This window comes from Grampus griseus, assembly GCF_964374135.1.
Source record: "Grampus griseus genome assembly, chromosome: 14".
NCBI classification, from domain to species: Eukaryota; Metazoa; Chordata; class Mammalia; order Artiodactyla; family Delphinidae; genus Grampus; species Grampus griseus.
This window is the reverse complement of record NC_139008.1, coordinates 26,388,085-26,405,730: the sequence shown is the minus strand read 5'-3', so window position 1 is coordinate 26,405,730 and position 17,646 is coordinate 26,388,085. Positions and strand designations below refer to the sequence as shown.

Below are 17,646 nucleotides of genomic sequence, written 5' to 3'. Positions count from 1 at the left end.
TAAATGTGTTCTTGCACATAATTATAAAGCTATTAGTCTATTCTAAGCAAGCATATATGCTATGCTTAAATTTATCATCTTCAAACGCCACCTCTGCTCTTGCCGAGTTTTTACATTGCCAAAGTTTTAAATGTCTACTTTTCCTAAATCCCTCTTCAAGTCCAATTCCCATCCTATTTTTGTATAAGTTTTCTCCTGAAACTTCTCCTGGAGTTTGGAGCATGTCTGGAGGATAACTTCTCCCAACAACCTCATGAAAACCACCAGAAATGATGTACTAATTTAATTTATGAGTTCGTGAGAAGAGTTTGATGGGTCCTCTGTGTTTATTTTTGTCTTTTCCTTCCTTGAATTTAAGTGTCTCAGCTCAGGAACCTATTTAAACTACTAGAACATATGGGAATTCCCTGGCGGTCCAGCGGTTAGGACTCGGAGCTTTCACTGCCAGGGCCCGGGTTCAATCCCTGGTCAGGGAACTAAGATCCCACAAGGCACGTGGCATGGCCAAAAAAAAAAACTACTACTAAATGCACTTTTTCAAGCCATATGTGGCCCCACACATTATGATACTGTCCCCTCAGAGAATACCACCACCAGCCCCTACCACTTCCACCTATGAAGAATAACTGTCCCGGGGTGATATGGCTGATGCCAAGTACCCTCAACCTTACTATGCACCCTCCAACAACTAGGTTCCTGGAGATCCCGAATGAAGGCCTAGGGAGCCATCGCCAAGCCTTCTTCTGGTTCCAGTGGACACCTCTTGATGACAGAACAGTCAGAGGAAAGCCCTTTGCACAAAGGTGAGTTGCTTGAATTTTTTTTTTTTTTTTATTAAATGATACACTGAAAGTATAAAAGTTGCCTAGGTACAAACCAGTTATAGAATAATGCATACAAATGTGCTATAGACTACATGTGACAATTCTGTTTAGCTTCTATTTTGATGATTTTATATCAGTATCCAAAATGACAAACTCCAGCATTTTTTCTTAACCCAGTCCTGCATGATTGCAATTCCTGAGGTAAACAGTGTCCACTACCAACAGCCCTGCAATGTAAACTAAATCCTCTGAGAATAATTCAGATATTTATACTCCCCATACAATACAATGGAATTCATAACTGTAATCAGGTACTATAGATTTCATTTAAAAAATGGAAATGAGCCCTTATAATACTTCTACATCTGTATATGTAATTTTAGCCCACCAATAGGGCCTCTCAAAATCCTTTGACTTGTAAAGTATGGTTTAAGGCAATTTTTAAAATAATTTTCTGCATTCAGATAAAAGTTCTTGGTTAATCTGTAAGGACTGAACCCTGACTAGCACCAAAAATAAAATCAAGTTTCAATAATTTCCAAAAGCAGCACAGAATCTATACCCTGAAAAGAACGCCAATTCTGTCAACTACAGCGCTTATCACCTTCCCTGTGGAAAATGTTTAAGCTAAATGTTGTCAGTGTACAGGCGCCCATGCAGTTTTGTTCTGAATACACCTTATGATTTGTGCCAATCAGGTGTCTACTATAATAGTTTGTTGGTTTCAGTGAAATCAGTCTGAAGACTCCACATTATAAAAATGTCAATGAATATCAAAGTAGCATTTTAGAGATGGCACTATAAGAGCTCTTACTATTTTTCTACCCCAAGAATAAAAATCGACATTTAATAAGACACTCAGAGCCCATACAAGTAAGAGTTGGCCCTTTCATAGCTCATCTTGTAATTGCACAACTGAAGGCCACATGGAGGTTAAACAATGCCATCTTTTAAAAGGTACTTTCTGGTATTTCTCATAAAGCCTGTCTCTTCATGTTTATTCCACATTCTTCACGTAATAAACTCTTGGTTTACTTACAGCAGAATTAAAAGAGTTATTCCCCCCCACACACCTTTTAATTAAATCTTCTAGGAGAAACCAAACTGTCTAAGGAAAGAAAAAGTACGTCGTTACCAAGTTTCAATGTTCAAATTTAGGTAGTAATTCAGATACTTAAACCTAATTATAAATGGTTATCTGAAAAATAGCTAGCTCCACCCCCGAAAACAATCAAACTTTATAGGAATTATAGTTTTTTCTGGTTTTGGTGTTCTTTTAAATTTTTTTTTTTAAAAACATGAATGAATTTTCCTATAAATCCACATAATTCCAGCCTGAAGGAAATTTCATTAATGTGCCATGGTAAAGAACAGAGCAGGGAATTCCCTGGCAGTCCAGTGGTCAGGACTCAGTGCTTTCACTGCGGGGGCCTGGGCTCAGTCTCTGGCTGGGGTACTAAGATCCTGGAAGCCATGTGCTGCAGCCAAACAAAGAACAGAGCGTATGGCTATAAAGACCTGATTTTTTTTTAGAAGAATTTATAGGGAACTAAAAAACCCTTTCATTTCTCAAAACTTTAGGGGCCTTTAAAATCTTCCTAAAAACAACACATTTTCTTTCAAGTCAAATCTGGTAAGCTAGATGACAGAGTTAGCTTTTATTCACAAATGCAGTAAAACACAAGGGGCTAAAGGTTTTGCAGAAACTCACATTTCCACAAAGTACAAATATTAGTGATGAATTCTGGTAACATCAGGAGGATAAATAAGTTATTTAATGCATACAAGTTTATAAAAAATGCCCCACATGGAAATGTCATCTCTTCATTGCGGGAGAAGTGTGCAGGTTTTCAGTGTTAGCGCTCCTCCCCTGCTCCTTCTGTAGCTGGTCCTCTGCAATGAACAGAAGCAAAGGTCAGTACTCATCCCAAGTAAAAATGGGCAGCAGGCAGACTTATCTACATACATTATAGGATGTTATATATTTAATATTGTTTGAGTTCTTTAGATGGCTTAGGACAATAAAAGGGTTTTTTTTAAAAAACCCTATTGAAGAAATCAGAAATGTTTAGTACTAGGGACTCACTCTAATTTTTCACAAGTGTTTCCTGACTATTTTTTTGTAAGTGAATAGAGTACACCCTGGAGTAAACCCATGGATAAGTACTTACAAACTTACACTGTATGTAAGGAATGGAATTCACAAGAAAGGACTGTGTATTCAATTAGTATTTTGAGGGATGCCAAAGCTCAACTAAAAAGAAAAACAACAAAAAACAAAAAACTTTTCTTCAAATAGAAATCCTCCCAGCAGCACCCTCTTGCGGCAAGAAGAAAACTAGCATGGTTTACAACTTCCTACCAAAATCAGAAAACCCCCCGAGAAATTGTAGAAAATGTTCTTCAGCCCAAAACAAGAAAGTTCCATGCAGGTTCAGAGGAGCCCAGAGCCTCTGTGACCACACACTGTGCTCCAGAATAGTAAAGAAAGGGCCCTAGTTATGTCTGCTCCATTTCTTTTGTCCTGGGGGAGAGGGGAGCAGGCAGAAGTATTCTCGATTAAAAGAACCTAAAGAGACTTAACATCCAATGCGACAAAAATGCAACGCACAGGGACTTCCCTGGTGGTCCAGTGGTTAAGAATCCACCTTCCAATGCTGGGGACATGGGTTTGATCCCTGGTCAGGGAACTAAGATCCCAACCAGGGAACTAAGATCCCACATGCCATGGGGCAACTAAGCCTGCGTGCCACAACTAGAGAGCCCACGCACCACAATGAAGACCCAGCGCAGCCAAAAAAAGAAAAAAAAAGAAAAAAGAAAAAAATGTGATGCACAAACTAAATTCCTAAGAAAACATGAACCCCCCCAACCCTAACCCCCAATTCCCCAAACACTCTTTACAAGTAAAAATACAAAACCTTTTTAATGACCATTTTGATAACAGGAGACAAAAAAATACAAATTTAGACAAGTTGTTAGAAATATGCAATTGTAGCACCAAAAATGCACACTAGATTTGCTAATTCTGAGGACAAGTTGCTGTACACACAGTCTTGCTAGTCCAGAGCAGCCCCTCATCCTCAGAGGCAGTGCAGAGTGCTAACACTACCACAGGTCTGGAAAATTCATCCCCCTCAGTGTTAGGCAACTTTGCTGGAAGAACAAGATCAACAATATCCTTAAGGCAAAACCATTTTAGGTTTTCTAGAGAAGTGTTATAAAAGAGTTAAGTATGTCACTCATGTACTTCATAGATGTGCAATAATGTTGAGCTGATAATGATTTTCTCTATTATAAAATATCTGGGCTTTTATTTATAGCAAAAACTACCTTGCTTTCAATATTACAAGCACTAATATCAGCAGCATTAATGAACTGGCTACCATTTCAAAGGTGAGTGTGCCTGTTATATAAACCCTCTTCATTTTTTTTTTGTACTCTGAAAGCTTTAATAAAAGAAGTGCTTTCATGATGGCAGGCTTTGGACTTATCTTCAAATAAAAGAGAATTTAATTTTAGTGTTTTATATTTCAGCTGGATGACTTTGTGTAGATAGAAGGTATATAATCTGAAGAATAATTATTTTAATACCTTTATAACGTCTCGATGTTGTCAAATAAAACTTATGTATCTTTCACACAATAAGTTGGAGTTGAGAAAGTAAATGGAATGCCTAAATGCCTAAATGTGTTACTGAAACATAATGCAATTTGGGGCTAACAATTCTTCACAATTCATTGCACGAGGTTCCTGTTGTGTCAGTAACATTTTTGATGATCAAGAAAAATAATTTGCAATATCACTGTTCTCCTATTAGTGCACTCATTCTCCTTTCTGAGTCTTCCACAGAATAGGTACCCAAAGCTTTGCTGAACTCGAATCTTTGATGTCTCTGGCACTTTATACAGACAGGAGCCAAGGTAACCCAAGGACTCTTGCATCCTCTCTAGCACACCCTGCCCCCACCCACCCAACTGGAGCTAAAAATACCAACGTCATGGGTTTGCTGTGTTAACATGTGTTAATGTGTACAATATCCACCGGTGACAATTAAAGAGAAACTGGCATTATCATATATTCTTGGCAAGCATGTAAAGTGGTAAAGCCTTTTTGGAGGGGAATTAAACAGTATCTACTACATTTTTTAATATGCATATATTTTGAACCAGCAATTCTACTTCTAGGCATCCACATAAGAAAAATACTAATGCTACCCTGCAATACTGTAAAAGCAAAAAATTTAAAACATACAAAAGTAGGACTTCCCTGGTGGTGCTGTGGTTAACAATCCACCTGCCAACGCAGGGGACACGGGTTCAATCCCTGGTCCAGGAAGATCCCACATGCCACGGAGCAACTAAGCCTGTGCTCCACAATCACTGAAGCCTGAGAGCTCTAGGGCCCGCGTGCTGCAACTACTGAAGCCCACACGCCTATAGCCTGTGCTCTGCAACGAGAAACCACCACAGTGAGAAGCCCGCACAACACAACTAAGAGTAGCCCCCGCTCACCACAACTAGAGAAAGCTCATGCGCATCAATGAAGACCCAATGCAGCCAAAAAAAAAAAAAAAAAAAAAAAAAAGATACAAAAGTAGATCAGTAAAGAGTGATTAGCAATAGTACTATGGAATACTACAGAAAGAACGAGGTAGAAGCAGATCTACATAAATTGATAAAACAAGTGAAAAAAGCAAACTGTAGGAATAATATGCACAGGAACAGTGCATATAAATTTAAATATGTAGAAATGACTCCTGAAGGACACCCACCAAGCTGCTAACAGCACTACCTTCTGTGGAGGGGAGGGAAATCAAGGCGTTAGGGAGAGGCAAGGAGGGAGGAGGTTAGAGGGAATTTCACATTATACTACTGATGTTTAGACATTTACTCTTGTACTGTGTGTTTTGTTTTGTTTTTTAAGTTCTTGCCAAATAGTAGGCAATAATGACAGTTCCTTACCAATACCTGAAAAAGGAACTAAGAAAACTTCTCCATATTCTTTAAGTGGAAAGTGTACAGGAATGGCAATCAAGGGTGTTGATTCTGCTAAAAACGATCAGCTACAGGCTTTAGATGAGTCAATGAACCTCTTAGTCTTGGTTTTCTCAACTAAAATAAGAAGACGGGAATGATTTCTTTTCCAATGTTCCATGGACTTAGAATTCTAAGATATATAGAAGGATAACTCCTAGTAAAGTCAGAACTAACCTTCAAGAGATCACCGTGATTCACAAATATTTTGCTTTCAGATCTAAGAGACAGAGTAAGTATTTAACATGATCAATATATTTTTTTAAATATTCGCAATTATCTCAAAAGGCAACTAAATACTTTCTTTTTTTAAAATTTATTTGTTTTTGGCTGTGTTGGGTCCTCGTTGCTGTTCACGGGCTTTCTCTAGTTGCAGCGAGCAGGGGCTGCTCTTCATTGAGGTGCACAGGCTTCTCACTGTGGTGGCTTCTCTTGTTGCAGAGCACGGGCTCTAGGCACGCAGGCTTCAGTAGTTGTGATACGTGGGCTCAGTATTTGTGGCTCGCAAGCTCTAGAGTGCAGGCTCAGTAGTTGTGGTGCACGGGCTTAATTGCTCTGCGGCATGTGGGATCTTCCCGGACCAGGGCTCGAACCTGTGTCCCCTGCGTTGGCAGGTGGATTCTTAACCACTGCGCCACCAGGGAAGCCCAACATGATCAATATTGCTCATGGCAGTTCAGGAAAACTGCAAAAGACAATTTGCACTTTAGATGTTTCTTAAAAGTTTACTTCAACAGTCAAGATTTATATTTGTTCTGGGAATTCCCTGGCAGTCCAGTGGTTAGGACTCCACGCTTTCACTGCCAAGGGTGCAGGTTCAAAAAAAAAAGATTTATATTTGTTCTGATAATCAGCTGCCTGAGCCCCACCTATGACTATCCTTAAAAAGAGAGATCAACTCTCAACCACAGTTGGAAACACTGAGCTATAAACCATTCAATTTAGATTATCAAACTGAGGTTCTACTGCTGATATAATCAAAACAACTGAAACCTCATTGGAAGAGTGAGCATTCTTAAAAGAAATATGAGCTGTTCTCCTAAGAATTTATTTATAGATAACTACAACACTACCACAAAGAGTATTCCCCCCACCCCCTCAAAAGAAAGGAATCCTGAAAATGCAAAGGACAACACATAAACCTCTGACTGCTCTATCTATATTCAGCAATCTTGCCTTTTTTCAGTCTTAGAGGGGAAAAAATTGATAATGTGATAAAAACCTCCTTCTTCAGTACGCTAAGGATCTAAGCTACTCCAAAGAGTACAAAATCTATGTGAAAATCAAGTTTTTCAACACTTCTTTATAGAAATTATATCTAAGAATTTTGTCTAGTCATCTCCCCACCCCTCACAAGATTCTCCTTCTGAAAAGCATTGTTTTTTTGAGGATAAATAACACGGGCTAACTATATTGGATATAAATGGAATTAAACTTTGACTCAAAATCTTAGGAAAAACTGTTCCAAAGATAAAAACAGATAGGAAGAAAACATACTTGCTGATAGCTAAATGATAAGTCTCAGAAAACTCATACCCATTTGCTTTCTTCCATTAGGTTGTCTGCCAAGATTTGGGTTTGGAGGCTGAAGTGAAGACCCTTTCAGAAATGTATTTTGGATGTCATCCTTAGTTCCATGCAAGAAATGAGCTAAAATTCCATATAAAAGAGGTCTATAGCAGGAAGAAAATCAAAATCAATTCAATTTGAATAAATAGGAAAAGCTTAAAAATATCTACTCTTTAAAAGGTAGCCTCTGACACGAAAATAGCCAAGTAATTCACCAGACTTAAAAGAAAAAAGATGCATGGTTATTATCCAAATTGCAAACTTGTTCATGCCTTTTCAAATTTAAGTGTACCATTTAACTCTAAAGACAATTTTAAAATCCAGAGAAAACACTAACAAGTTTAACCTCACCTAAGCTGAAATACAATTTCAACCAATGCACAGGAATCAGCATTTTTTTTTTAAACTCCGAAGTCCAGTATAAGATTTCCCACTACCTAACATGGTCTGATACAAAACAACTATTCAATATATATTTATTGGATTAATAAATCCTTGCCTGGGTTCAAATCCTGGCCCTGCCACTTGACCTCAGCAAGATTCTTAACGTCCCCAGCCTCATAAATGTTTCTTCCTCTATAAATGAGGATAAGCATAGTCTCTACCTCATAGGGCAGTTATGGACAAAATGAGTTAATAAATATCAAGTGCTTAGAACCATACCTGGCACATATTAAATGGTATATAAATGCAAGCTATACAGGAGTCGGGCAAGAACTAGTATTTTAAAAGCTACTTTACAGTTTACAAAACACTCTTCTCTCTCTTCATTTTATCTTTACCTTGTGATATCATAATCATCATCTCCAATTTATAAATAAGAAAACCACAGCTCACTGAGGATTTGCTAGAGATTGCTTAGATAGTCAACAAACTTTACACTTGAACCCCAAGTCCCATATTCTTTTCCTTACAGCATGCTGCCTGGAGATTTACATTAGTGCCCTTGCACCAATGGAGGCTGCTCTGATGACAATAAAGAGTGGTTTTCCCTTGTTTCCAATATCACTGTTGAAAATATCAATTTAATGGACTGTCTTTTTGAGATAATCTATCTACTTATTAGCAGGTGTGATGGTTCAAAGTATGACATCCTTTCCCTTCAAAAGGTGGAGTCTAACTGCTGTCCTCTTGAGTGTGAGCTGAACTCACTTCTCAGGAACTGAGTAAGGCATTAAGTGACAGCACTTGCAACTTTAGAGTCTACGTCATAAACGGCATTGCGGCCTCCTCCTTGCCTTCTCTCTTGGTCATTCTCCCTAGGGTAAGTCAGTTGCCATGTCATGAGGACACTCAAGCTGTCCCGTGGAAAGGTTCATGTAGTGAAGAACTGAGGCCTCCGACAAGCAGCCATGTGAATGTGCCACATGGAAATGGATCCTCCAGCTCCAGCCAAGCCTTCAGATGACTGTATCTCCGGTCAACATCTTAACTGCAATCTCCTGAGTGAGACCAGCCACAGAAGCCACGCCCAGATTCCTCTCCACTGATAATAAATGTCTGTTGTTTTAAACCACCAACTTCTGGGGTAATCTGTTATACAGCAATAAATAACCAACTACACACAAAAGCAATTTTTCCATACCACAAAGAAACCAAGAGAGTGAGTTTCTCTATTTTTAATAAGATGCCTCAGCTCTTATAAAAGCTTCATACAGGAATATAAAATAGGTCTCTTCGTCTACTTTAAACCATTGTTTCCCAAAGTGTTAACTGGTCAAAGAAGATTTTTAAATTAAAAAAATTCTGTTTTCCAAATTTACAATAAAATTTACTTAAGATTTAAAATTTTTAAGACATTAGAAAATATAAAACTACCACATTTAACCTGCAGCTTCATGAATATTAAGGTTTCTTTTTTCAAAAATCCTACTTAATGTTTTTAAAGTACAGCTTCACAATGCCTTATTTGCAATTCTGAAAAACAAAAACTCTGAAAACTAATTTTCTTCATAAATTTGGCACAAACTCATTTGGTGGCATGGCTTGACCTAATATAAGGTTATTATACACTTTATCTACTTTTTGTGAAAATTCTTAAGTTTCACTGAAAAATATTAATGTGACTATTAATGCTACTTCAGACTTCCACTGGAGCCTACACCATATATGGACCACATTACTTTTTGAAATCTGAAAACTTTTCAATGGAAATGCTTTAAAGCAACATTTGCTTTCAGAAAGCAAACTATTGGCAGCGTGACATGAGTTAGAAAAGAAAGTGACTGGAGAGAAACGGGACAGACGCCTCCTGAACTGCACGGCACAGGTCGTGAGGACAGACAGGCGCTACTGCACAGGCCAAATTGATGAGACTCGCAAAATGACTGGTGGAGAAGTAAGGAGCCGGAAGTGCAAGTGAGCTCTCAGGTGAAGACCTGAATGGCTGTATGAGGAAGCTATGAGGGGGGCTTGAAGAGATGAAAATAATGGACTTGATTTTTGGACACACAGAGTTTGAGATGCCAGCAGAAATGTGGGCCCGTAATTCACGAGCTCTGTAAGATTTAAAGCACAGTCACCAGCGTGGAGACATCATTAAAGACTCAAGACTACATAGAAAAGTGGGCAGGGGGACAAGAGGAAAAGAAAGTTAAGGACAAAACTTGGGGGAGAGTGCCCACAATTTAAAGGAACCTTAAAGGAGCCAATGAAGAAACTGTGATGACCATTAGGGAGACAGAAAAACCAAGACAGTAAAGAGTCATAAAAGACAAATGACAAGAAGTGTTTTAAGAAAGAGTTGTCAATATTACAAAACACTGCAGAAACTCAAGTAAAGCTGAGCTTCTCAAATTGGAAATAGATATATATCCACTCTTAGTGCTAGGGGCCTGGTACAAAGTACAGGTGGCATATGATCCCAGAACACTAATTTTACACAAAGATTTGAGGGAGAGTTCAATTTAATTGGCATGTCATTTAAAACATTTTAATGGTAAAAATAATTATATCATGAAGTAGAATGAAAAAATTCAATAAACCTTTTAGAAAGAGAAAACATGAGACTTCAAAGAAATTTCTTACCAGGGGAAAGGTGCTTTGATCTATGTTCCCAGGCCTCCTAGGTACAATTTTTTCTGCCATTCAGGGATCCTCTAGAAAAAGTTTAAGAAACACTAAAGTAGGAAAAAAACTAAGAAACTACTAGAAAGTGGTCACTCTTTTTCAAGAGCATAGTTTCAGTACAAATGGTGAGGGGAGAACTTAAAATGCAGAGAAGGCAAAAGAGGGGGTAATAACAAAATGAAAACAGGGGGTTGATCTTCACTAAGTTCAGGGATAAAAAGGAGTTAAGAGGTTTTTTTGGAGAGGAGAGATTTGAGTACATTCCCAAGTTGAAGTGAAGGAAGCAGTGAGGAGGAAGAGTTAAATGTGAGGAAGAAAACAACTGATAGAGCAAAGCCTCAGGTAAAAAACAAAAGGATGGATGAAGAAGCCAAGAGACGTGACCCTTAGGATAAAGCAGGGGTGCTCAGTCCTCTGAAACCACAGGCATTTAGCACCTACACACAGCTGCACACCGTAGACGTGTGCTAGATACACACTGGGCCCAAATAAATACCTCCTGAATTAAAATGAAATAAAACCACTGCTATGCAATTATGACTCCAATACAACAGTATCTGAAAACTTATTTTTTTAAAAAACTTCTTACATTGTATTATCCTTTGATTCTTCAAATGCATTTAGTTCACGGATGAGAAACTGTCTGTCCAATGGAACTATGGGTTGACCAGATTCTGGGGGGAAAAATCATAAAACACTGAGTCTTTATTAATGTAAAAAGTAAATAGGATTTTGATAAAAACCACACTTACGAGGTATACACATTTTTCAGATTTTAGAAGAATGATGGCACACGCCAAGGCAGATGCAACTGTGTGTGATTTTATGACTTTCAGAATAGCCACTTTGTTAAATGCATATTTTAATACAGTTTAACATAAATTTATTTTTTAAATCCCCTAATTTTGAGTTGGGAAAATATTGTTTCTATATACTAGACTTCAGAAGTCCTATTTTCTAAGAAGCCTGTAAATTAAATACATGACAGTGCTGATATCCATTTGGCGGCAATAAATCTAAAAGTACAATAAACACTAATATGAAGTGCTGGCAAGGACACAGGGCAACTGGAACCCTCATACTCTGCCGGTAGGAGAACAAAATGTTGCATCCACTTATAAAGGTAAGCATACACTTACCACACACAACCCAGCAATCCCACTCTTACCTCTTTACCCAAGAGACATGAAAACAACGTTCGGCCAAACTTGTAAATGAATGTTTTATAGCAGCTTGACTCATAATTGCCAAAAACTAGAAGCAACCCAAATGTCTATCAACTGATAATAGATACATCAATACAACCATACAATGGAATGCTATTCAGAGTGGAAAAATAACAGCATGGTCTCAAATGTGTTATGCTGAGTGAAAGGAAAAAGATTCAAAATGCTACATCCTGCATGGTTTCACTTATATGATGTTCTGGAAAAGGCAAATGATAGGTACAGAAAACAACAGATCAGAGGTTGCTAGGGGTTTGAGGGTAGAAGAGGTTGTCTACAAAGGGACACAATTTTTTGAGGTGATGGAAACGTTCTATATCGTGATTGTGATTGTGGTGGTAGTTACACAACTGTATGAATTTGGTAAAATCCATAGAACTATATACTAAAAATGGTAAAGAATCTTATATGTTAATTTTACCTCATTTTTTGTTTTAAAAAGCCAAGACACTGTAGAAACTTGACTATGTCATTATATTCCATTCTAGGTAAGCACAAGTCCAAGACATCTAATTGATGATATTTTCATATTCTTCTTTTCTGATTATTAATGTATTATATAGCCATCTATAACAAACTGAAGAAAGTGAAGATACTGATATTGAAGATCCTTAAACCAATAAAGATCATCAGTCTTTATTCAGTTAAGGTATTAACATTCAGTTAACATTAAATAAAAGATCTAGAATATTAACAAAAGATCTATCGAATGGAAAGTTCCAGCATCACAAATAAGGAATCCATTCTCTCTTCCAAAATCCACTTCATGATCTCTTTTCTTTGATGAGGCATATCTCCAAGGCACCAAACAGTCTTAAAGCACAGATTACACCTTGAACAAGGGAATCAAGTTATGTACATGCAAGGTGTTTTTGATCATCCTCCCAACCTCATCTCCCCCAGCCCAGAGGCAATGCTGATCCTGACTATTGTGCATATTCTTCCAGTTCTTTTGCTTTCTTAAGAAATAAAATTTAACAGATAAAATAAATTTCTTTTTAACTGTTGACTCCCTCCCCCAATACCATTTCTCTCCCTCCCATCACTAGAATGAGTTTGGAGTTTACCTTCCTAATCCTTTTCTTTTTTTTTTTTTCTTCTTTTTAATTGAAGTATAGTTGACCTCTTATTTCTTTTTTTATTTAAGTATAGTTGGTTCACAATATTATATTATATTAGTTTCAGGTGTACAACACAGTTATTTGAAATTTCTATAGATTATCTAATCCTTTTTAGATATCATGCTTTCACATACATTTGTATACAGTGCCTGATCAATACATGGTAGCAATATTTTGAGGCTTTATCTCCCAATGTTTTATATTTTTTAATAAAGAATATATATTAAATCTGTGTGTGTGTATTTTTAAAGCATATACATAGAAAAAAGACGGACAGCACATAGGGTAAAATGTAAAGAATTGTTTATTCTCAATACCAGTAAACAAGTATTTATTGTCAGTGCCAGGAATTATGGATGATTTTTCAAAGTATGCACCTAGTTTAAGTGTTTATTGAGTTATTTCCCCCTATAATACAATAAACCTCACAAGCACTTGTTCAAGCTATGGAAAGAGCCCATGGGAGGTTTTATGTTCCAGTCATGTCCCAGATGATACTGTTTGGTAATGGAATTAGATTTCTAGGCTAAACACTTTCTGAGAATTGGGAGAAGGGAAGAGGCAGATTTCGTATCAGGTAACTAACAATAAATAACCTCTTACCTGCTATGAGGACAGATGCTGTATACTTATATTTGTTGAATTCCAAATACTCCCGAATTAATTCATTAATTAGAAGGTTTTCATGAGACAGTAATGGTCGAGGTTCACTTTCATCATCAAGAGCATTGAAAACTTCAGCTCGAATCCTTGCTTTTAAATGCCCTAATACTCCTCTTTTTTCCAAGGTGTCCTTTAAAACTGTTAAATATAAAATATTAATGCTTCAGTTACAGAAGGAATTTTGTCATTCTTAGCCAAACTCTGAAGAAAAATGATTAAAAGGTAAATGGCATAACATGCACTTTCAACCTATACTCTATGACAAACTGAACAATCATCACATTAGCTACCACAAGCCACATTTGTAATAAAAAATAAAGTTCCTGAGTTGCGATGATTTACTATTTTAATATATTTAAGCAAATGCAAATTTATCCTTCCAACATCATCACTGTCAGAGGCTACAGACTGATACACATTCTTTAGTGAAGAAGAAAAGGGGGAGAGAAATATACTCAGCTTACTGGGACCTGAACTTATCTCCCAGTGTCTCATATCTTTTCAAGAATGGTTGTCACTGCAGACAGGTTCTGTATGTCACTAAAACCCTCTGGTCCAGAAAGTAGATGATTAAAGATAACAAGTACACTCCAAAAAGGAAGGACTATGTCGTGCCCTTTGTATAAAAACTGATACCCAGAAACCTTGGGAAATGGCCCATTCTGAACAAAAAGGTGGGCTTTTGTTCTGGGGGGTTTGTTTTTTAAAGGCAATTGTGAGTTAATTCCTTAAAACAGTAAGATTTTGAAATTGTAAGCCTACTTAGAAATCTAACATGTAACTTTATCAATGTCATCTCAAGGAATCAGGGATATATATGCTGAACGTAATCTAACTTCTTGATAAGCAAGGGTCATTATTACAAATATCAGTAGTTATGATAATGAGATTTAGCTATAAATACTAATATGGATAGGGCTGAATTGGCATCATCCCTTGCAGTGGTCTGGAACCTTTTTTTTTTTTTCTCTCACATTGTCCTTAATAGCTAAATAACAACTCCAGAGAATTAACACATTTCACCCATAGTGCCTAGAATAGAGAGCTGCCTAGAGGCATTATAATACTGTGCTGTATACTATTGGTGTAATAAATATAGTTTAATACTGTATTATGCTATAAATAAGTACACCCCAATAATGACAATTCAGAAAGGGAGCCCAGGGACTTCCCTGGCGGCGCAGTGGTTAAGAATCCGCCTGCCAACACACGGGACACGGGTTCGAGTCCTGGTCCGGGAAGATCCCACAGGCCACGGCGCAACTAAGCCCATGTGCCACAACTACTGAGCCTGCACTCTAGAGTCCGCAAGCCACAAGTACTGAAGCCCATGCGCCTAGAGCCCATGCTCCGCAACAAGAGAAGCCACCGCAATGAGAAGTCCCCGCACTGCAACGAAGAGTAGCCCCCGCTCGCAGCAACTAGAGAAAGCCCACGTGCAGCAACGAAGATCCAATGCAGCCAAAAATAAAATAAAATAAAAGGAGCCCAGGGAGTGTATCCAAGTAGGCATGGACATGAAATTTTTTTAAGCTTTGATAAACAACAAAAACCTGAGTCAGGTTTTGTTGATTAAAGAGATACAATCTGGACTAGACTTTAACCTTTCTTGGCCCTTATATGTAGATTCATCCCCTCAACCTTTTTTGCAGGTGTGTTAAGAGTAGTTATCACCCAGTCAGACTGTGCAACAGGCCCATAAAAGGCAGGTACAGCTTTATCATGTTGGGATCATAACTGAACCCCTGTTCTCCAATTCCATCTTTAGAAATTAGACGGAGAGATTTTTTCCCCCCAATTACTCTGTATTTGCACACAGCACAGCCTTGAACTCAGCAAAGAAATGAGAATTAATGAAGCTGGAGTTAGGAAACCCAGCATGTCCCATCACTACCTCAGCGGTAGATCACTAACTCCTGCCTCACTTGTCTTCTCCAACATGAGTTCTATGTCTCAGAGGTAGAACCAAGTAAGGTGGAAAAATGTGAGGGGAAAGTGCTTTAAAAAGGTGAAAGCCCATATAAGATAATTGATTGGCAAGCATTTTCAATGCGTTTCTCTTGAACACTAAGTATATTCAGAGCTGACAAATGCAGGAAAAGCATAAAGGGCTCCCTACATCTGTGTAGGACATCCCTTGTCTACAGAGTTCTAGGGTTCCGTATCATCCTGATCTGCCCTCTATTATCATGGTTATTAAAACACTGTACCATGACAATTTCTTTGGAAAGAGCTTCTTAACCTGGTTTATATTCCAAAGTATCTTTAAATCCTCAGAAGTTGCATGCAATAGTACAGGTGATATGTGTTTCCTGGGGAGAGAGTTCACCAATTCATGTCAAGTCTGTCCTTGTGGATAGAGGTATGCCTTTGTAATGATTGTTCATCAGTCCTGGGCCGCAAATATACATTTAGATCAATAATTCCTGAATCATATTCTCAAATCATACTCTCCCCACCAAATCTCTAAGAATCACTGATTTAGAGCCTAAATTCCCTGAAAAATGTAACTGGTTTTACTAGGCAGGCAGCAGTATCACTCAGTAACTAAGACCTGCAGGCCTGGTGCAGCATCTCTAGGTTCTCACTCTGCCTCTTTATAGCTAAATTACTTTAGTCGATCTATTTCACCTCTCAGCGCCTCAATTTCCTAATCTATGAAATGGGCATAAGGTTCATACACAGAATAAATTAGATAACACAGGCGCTAGGCTGTGCCTGACACATAAGGCTCGATGGCTAATAACTATAATTACTATTACTCGTTTGGACATTTGCGTCAAAACTAACGGTGTACAAATGTTCTCAGCTTAAGGGCTCGAACCTTTGTGGAACTTTTCCTAAAAACACAGGAGAATGGCCAAGCCAGACACCTTTCTACCTCCACTTTTTCCCCATGGAAAATCGCGACCCACCTCGCAGGTGGTTGTATGGACGCAATGAGATAAGCAAGCAAATGGTTTAGGATTGTGCGGAACACCAACAATGGTGGTTTAGACGTTGGAATCATCAGCCCGGAGGAAAAGGCCCGGCCCACGGCCTCGCCCCCGTCGAGGTCCAGAAGGATGCGCCAGAGCCCCAAGGTGCAGAACTATAGACCTCTCAGGTACCTGGGGATCCTGGGACTCCTCCTCCAGCTCAAAGCCGGTTTAAACATTGTCCCTATGCAACCACATCCCCTCAGGGCCCCCGCGCGGCGGCCGCCACACCCTCTGGACGCTCCGCAGGCCCTGACGCCACAGAACGACCCGCGAAAAGGCTGACTAGTGTTCCGCGCACCCTCATTTCGTCCCATCCTTTTCACAGGCTGAAGGCCGACAAAGTTCAGCCGGCAAGCTTCCCATTCGCACTCACCCGCCTTCAGCTCAGCAACAGTCGCCATTTTTCAACGGCCCACACGGGCGCGCCTAGGCCGTGCGCACGCGCAGCCCCGCCCCGCCCCGCGACGTGGCCTGTAGCCAACAGGCTCGCCGCTCTCGCCGCGCCTAGTCCCGCCCCTCTTCGTTTACGTTCTCCGTGGTTGGATGGGGTGACGGTCCAGAGAGACCCCACCAATCAGCGAGTGCACTAGGCGGGCCCTGCTGAGGGAGGAGGGAGGGTAAGCCCGGGCTGAGGCAGGTTGGAACCTTACCAGGAGTCTTGCTGGCACCGTAGGGCTTAACTTTAACCTTCATAATTTGCCCACTGCTCACCTCAGCAGCCTCAAGTACTAATTGTTAATAGTTACCAGGTATTAAACTTGAGAATGCATCAGAATCACCTGGAGAACTTGTTAAAACCGATTTCTGGGCCCCACCCCTGGAGTTTCTGATCAGTAAATCTGGGGTGAGGTCCGAGAATTCCATTCTAACAAGTTACTAAATGATGCTGATGCTGCTGATCTTGGGGATAACTCCTTGAGAACCAGTGTATTAAGGGCTTACTATGAATGAGCCTGACACTCTTATAAGTGCTTTACATGCGTTGACGTTGATTTCTCTATTACTACTACGTTTCACAAAGGAGGAAACTGAGTGTTTGAAGACTGCAGAGGCGTAACCAAGATCACCAGCAAATGGTGGAGGTGAGATTTGAATCCAGGCCTCTTGCTCTTCAAAGCCTGTTTTCTCCACTGGCGCTTAATACTGGGCAGTGCACA

General features: G+C 39.1%; 1 protein-coding gene across 4 annotated transcripts; it reads right to left on the bottom strand.

The window, feature by feature from the left end:
- Positions 1 to 817: 817 nt before the first annotated feature.
- On the bottom strand, positions 818 to 16,944 carry CEP20 (centrosomal protein 20). Of its 4 annotated transcripts, none has more exons than XM_082669572.1 (5): positions 16,863 to 16,944; positions 13,449 to 13,646; positions 11,088 to 11,172; positions 7,397 to 7,533; positions 818 to 2,717 (listed from the first exon to the last, which is right to left on the bottom strand). In XM_082669572.1, the coding sequence occupies exons 1-5, from the start codon at positions 16,888 to 16,890 to the stop codon at positions 2,641 to 2,643; spliced, it is 525 nt and encodes a 174-aa protein (XP_082525698.1). In that variant the 5' UTR covers positions 16,891 to 16,944; the 3' UTR covers positions 818 to 2,640. The 4 variants fall into 4 exon arrangements, with proteins under 4 accessions (XP_082525698.1, XP_082525700.1, XP_082525699.1 ...); XM_082669573.1 differs by lacking the exon at positions 818 to 2,717 and adding an exon at positions 5,849 to 6,545; XM_082669574.1 differs by lacking the exon at positions 7,397 to 7,533.
- Between the last annotated feature and the right edge of the window lie 702 nt (positions 16,945 to 17,646).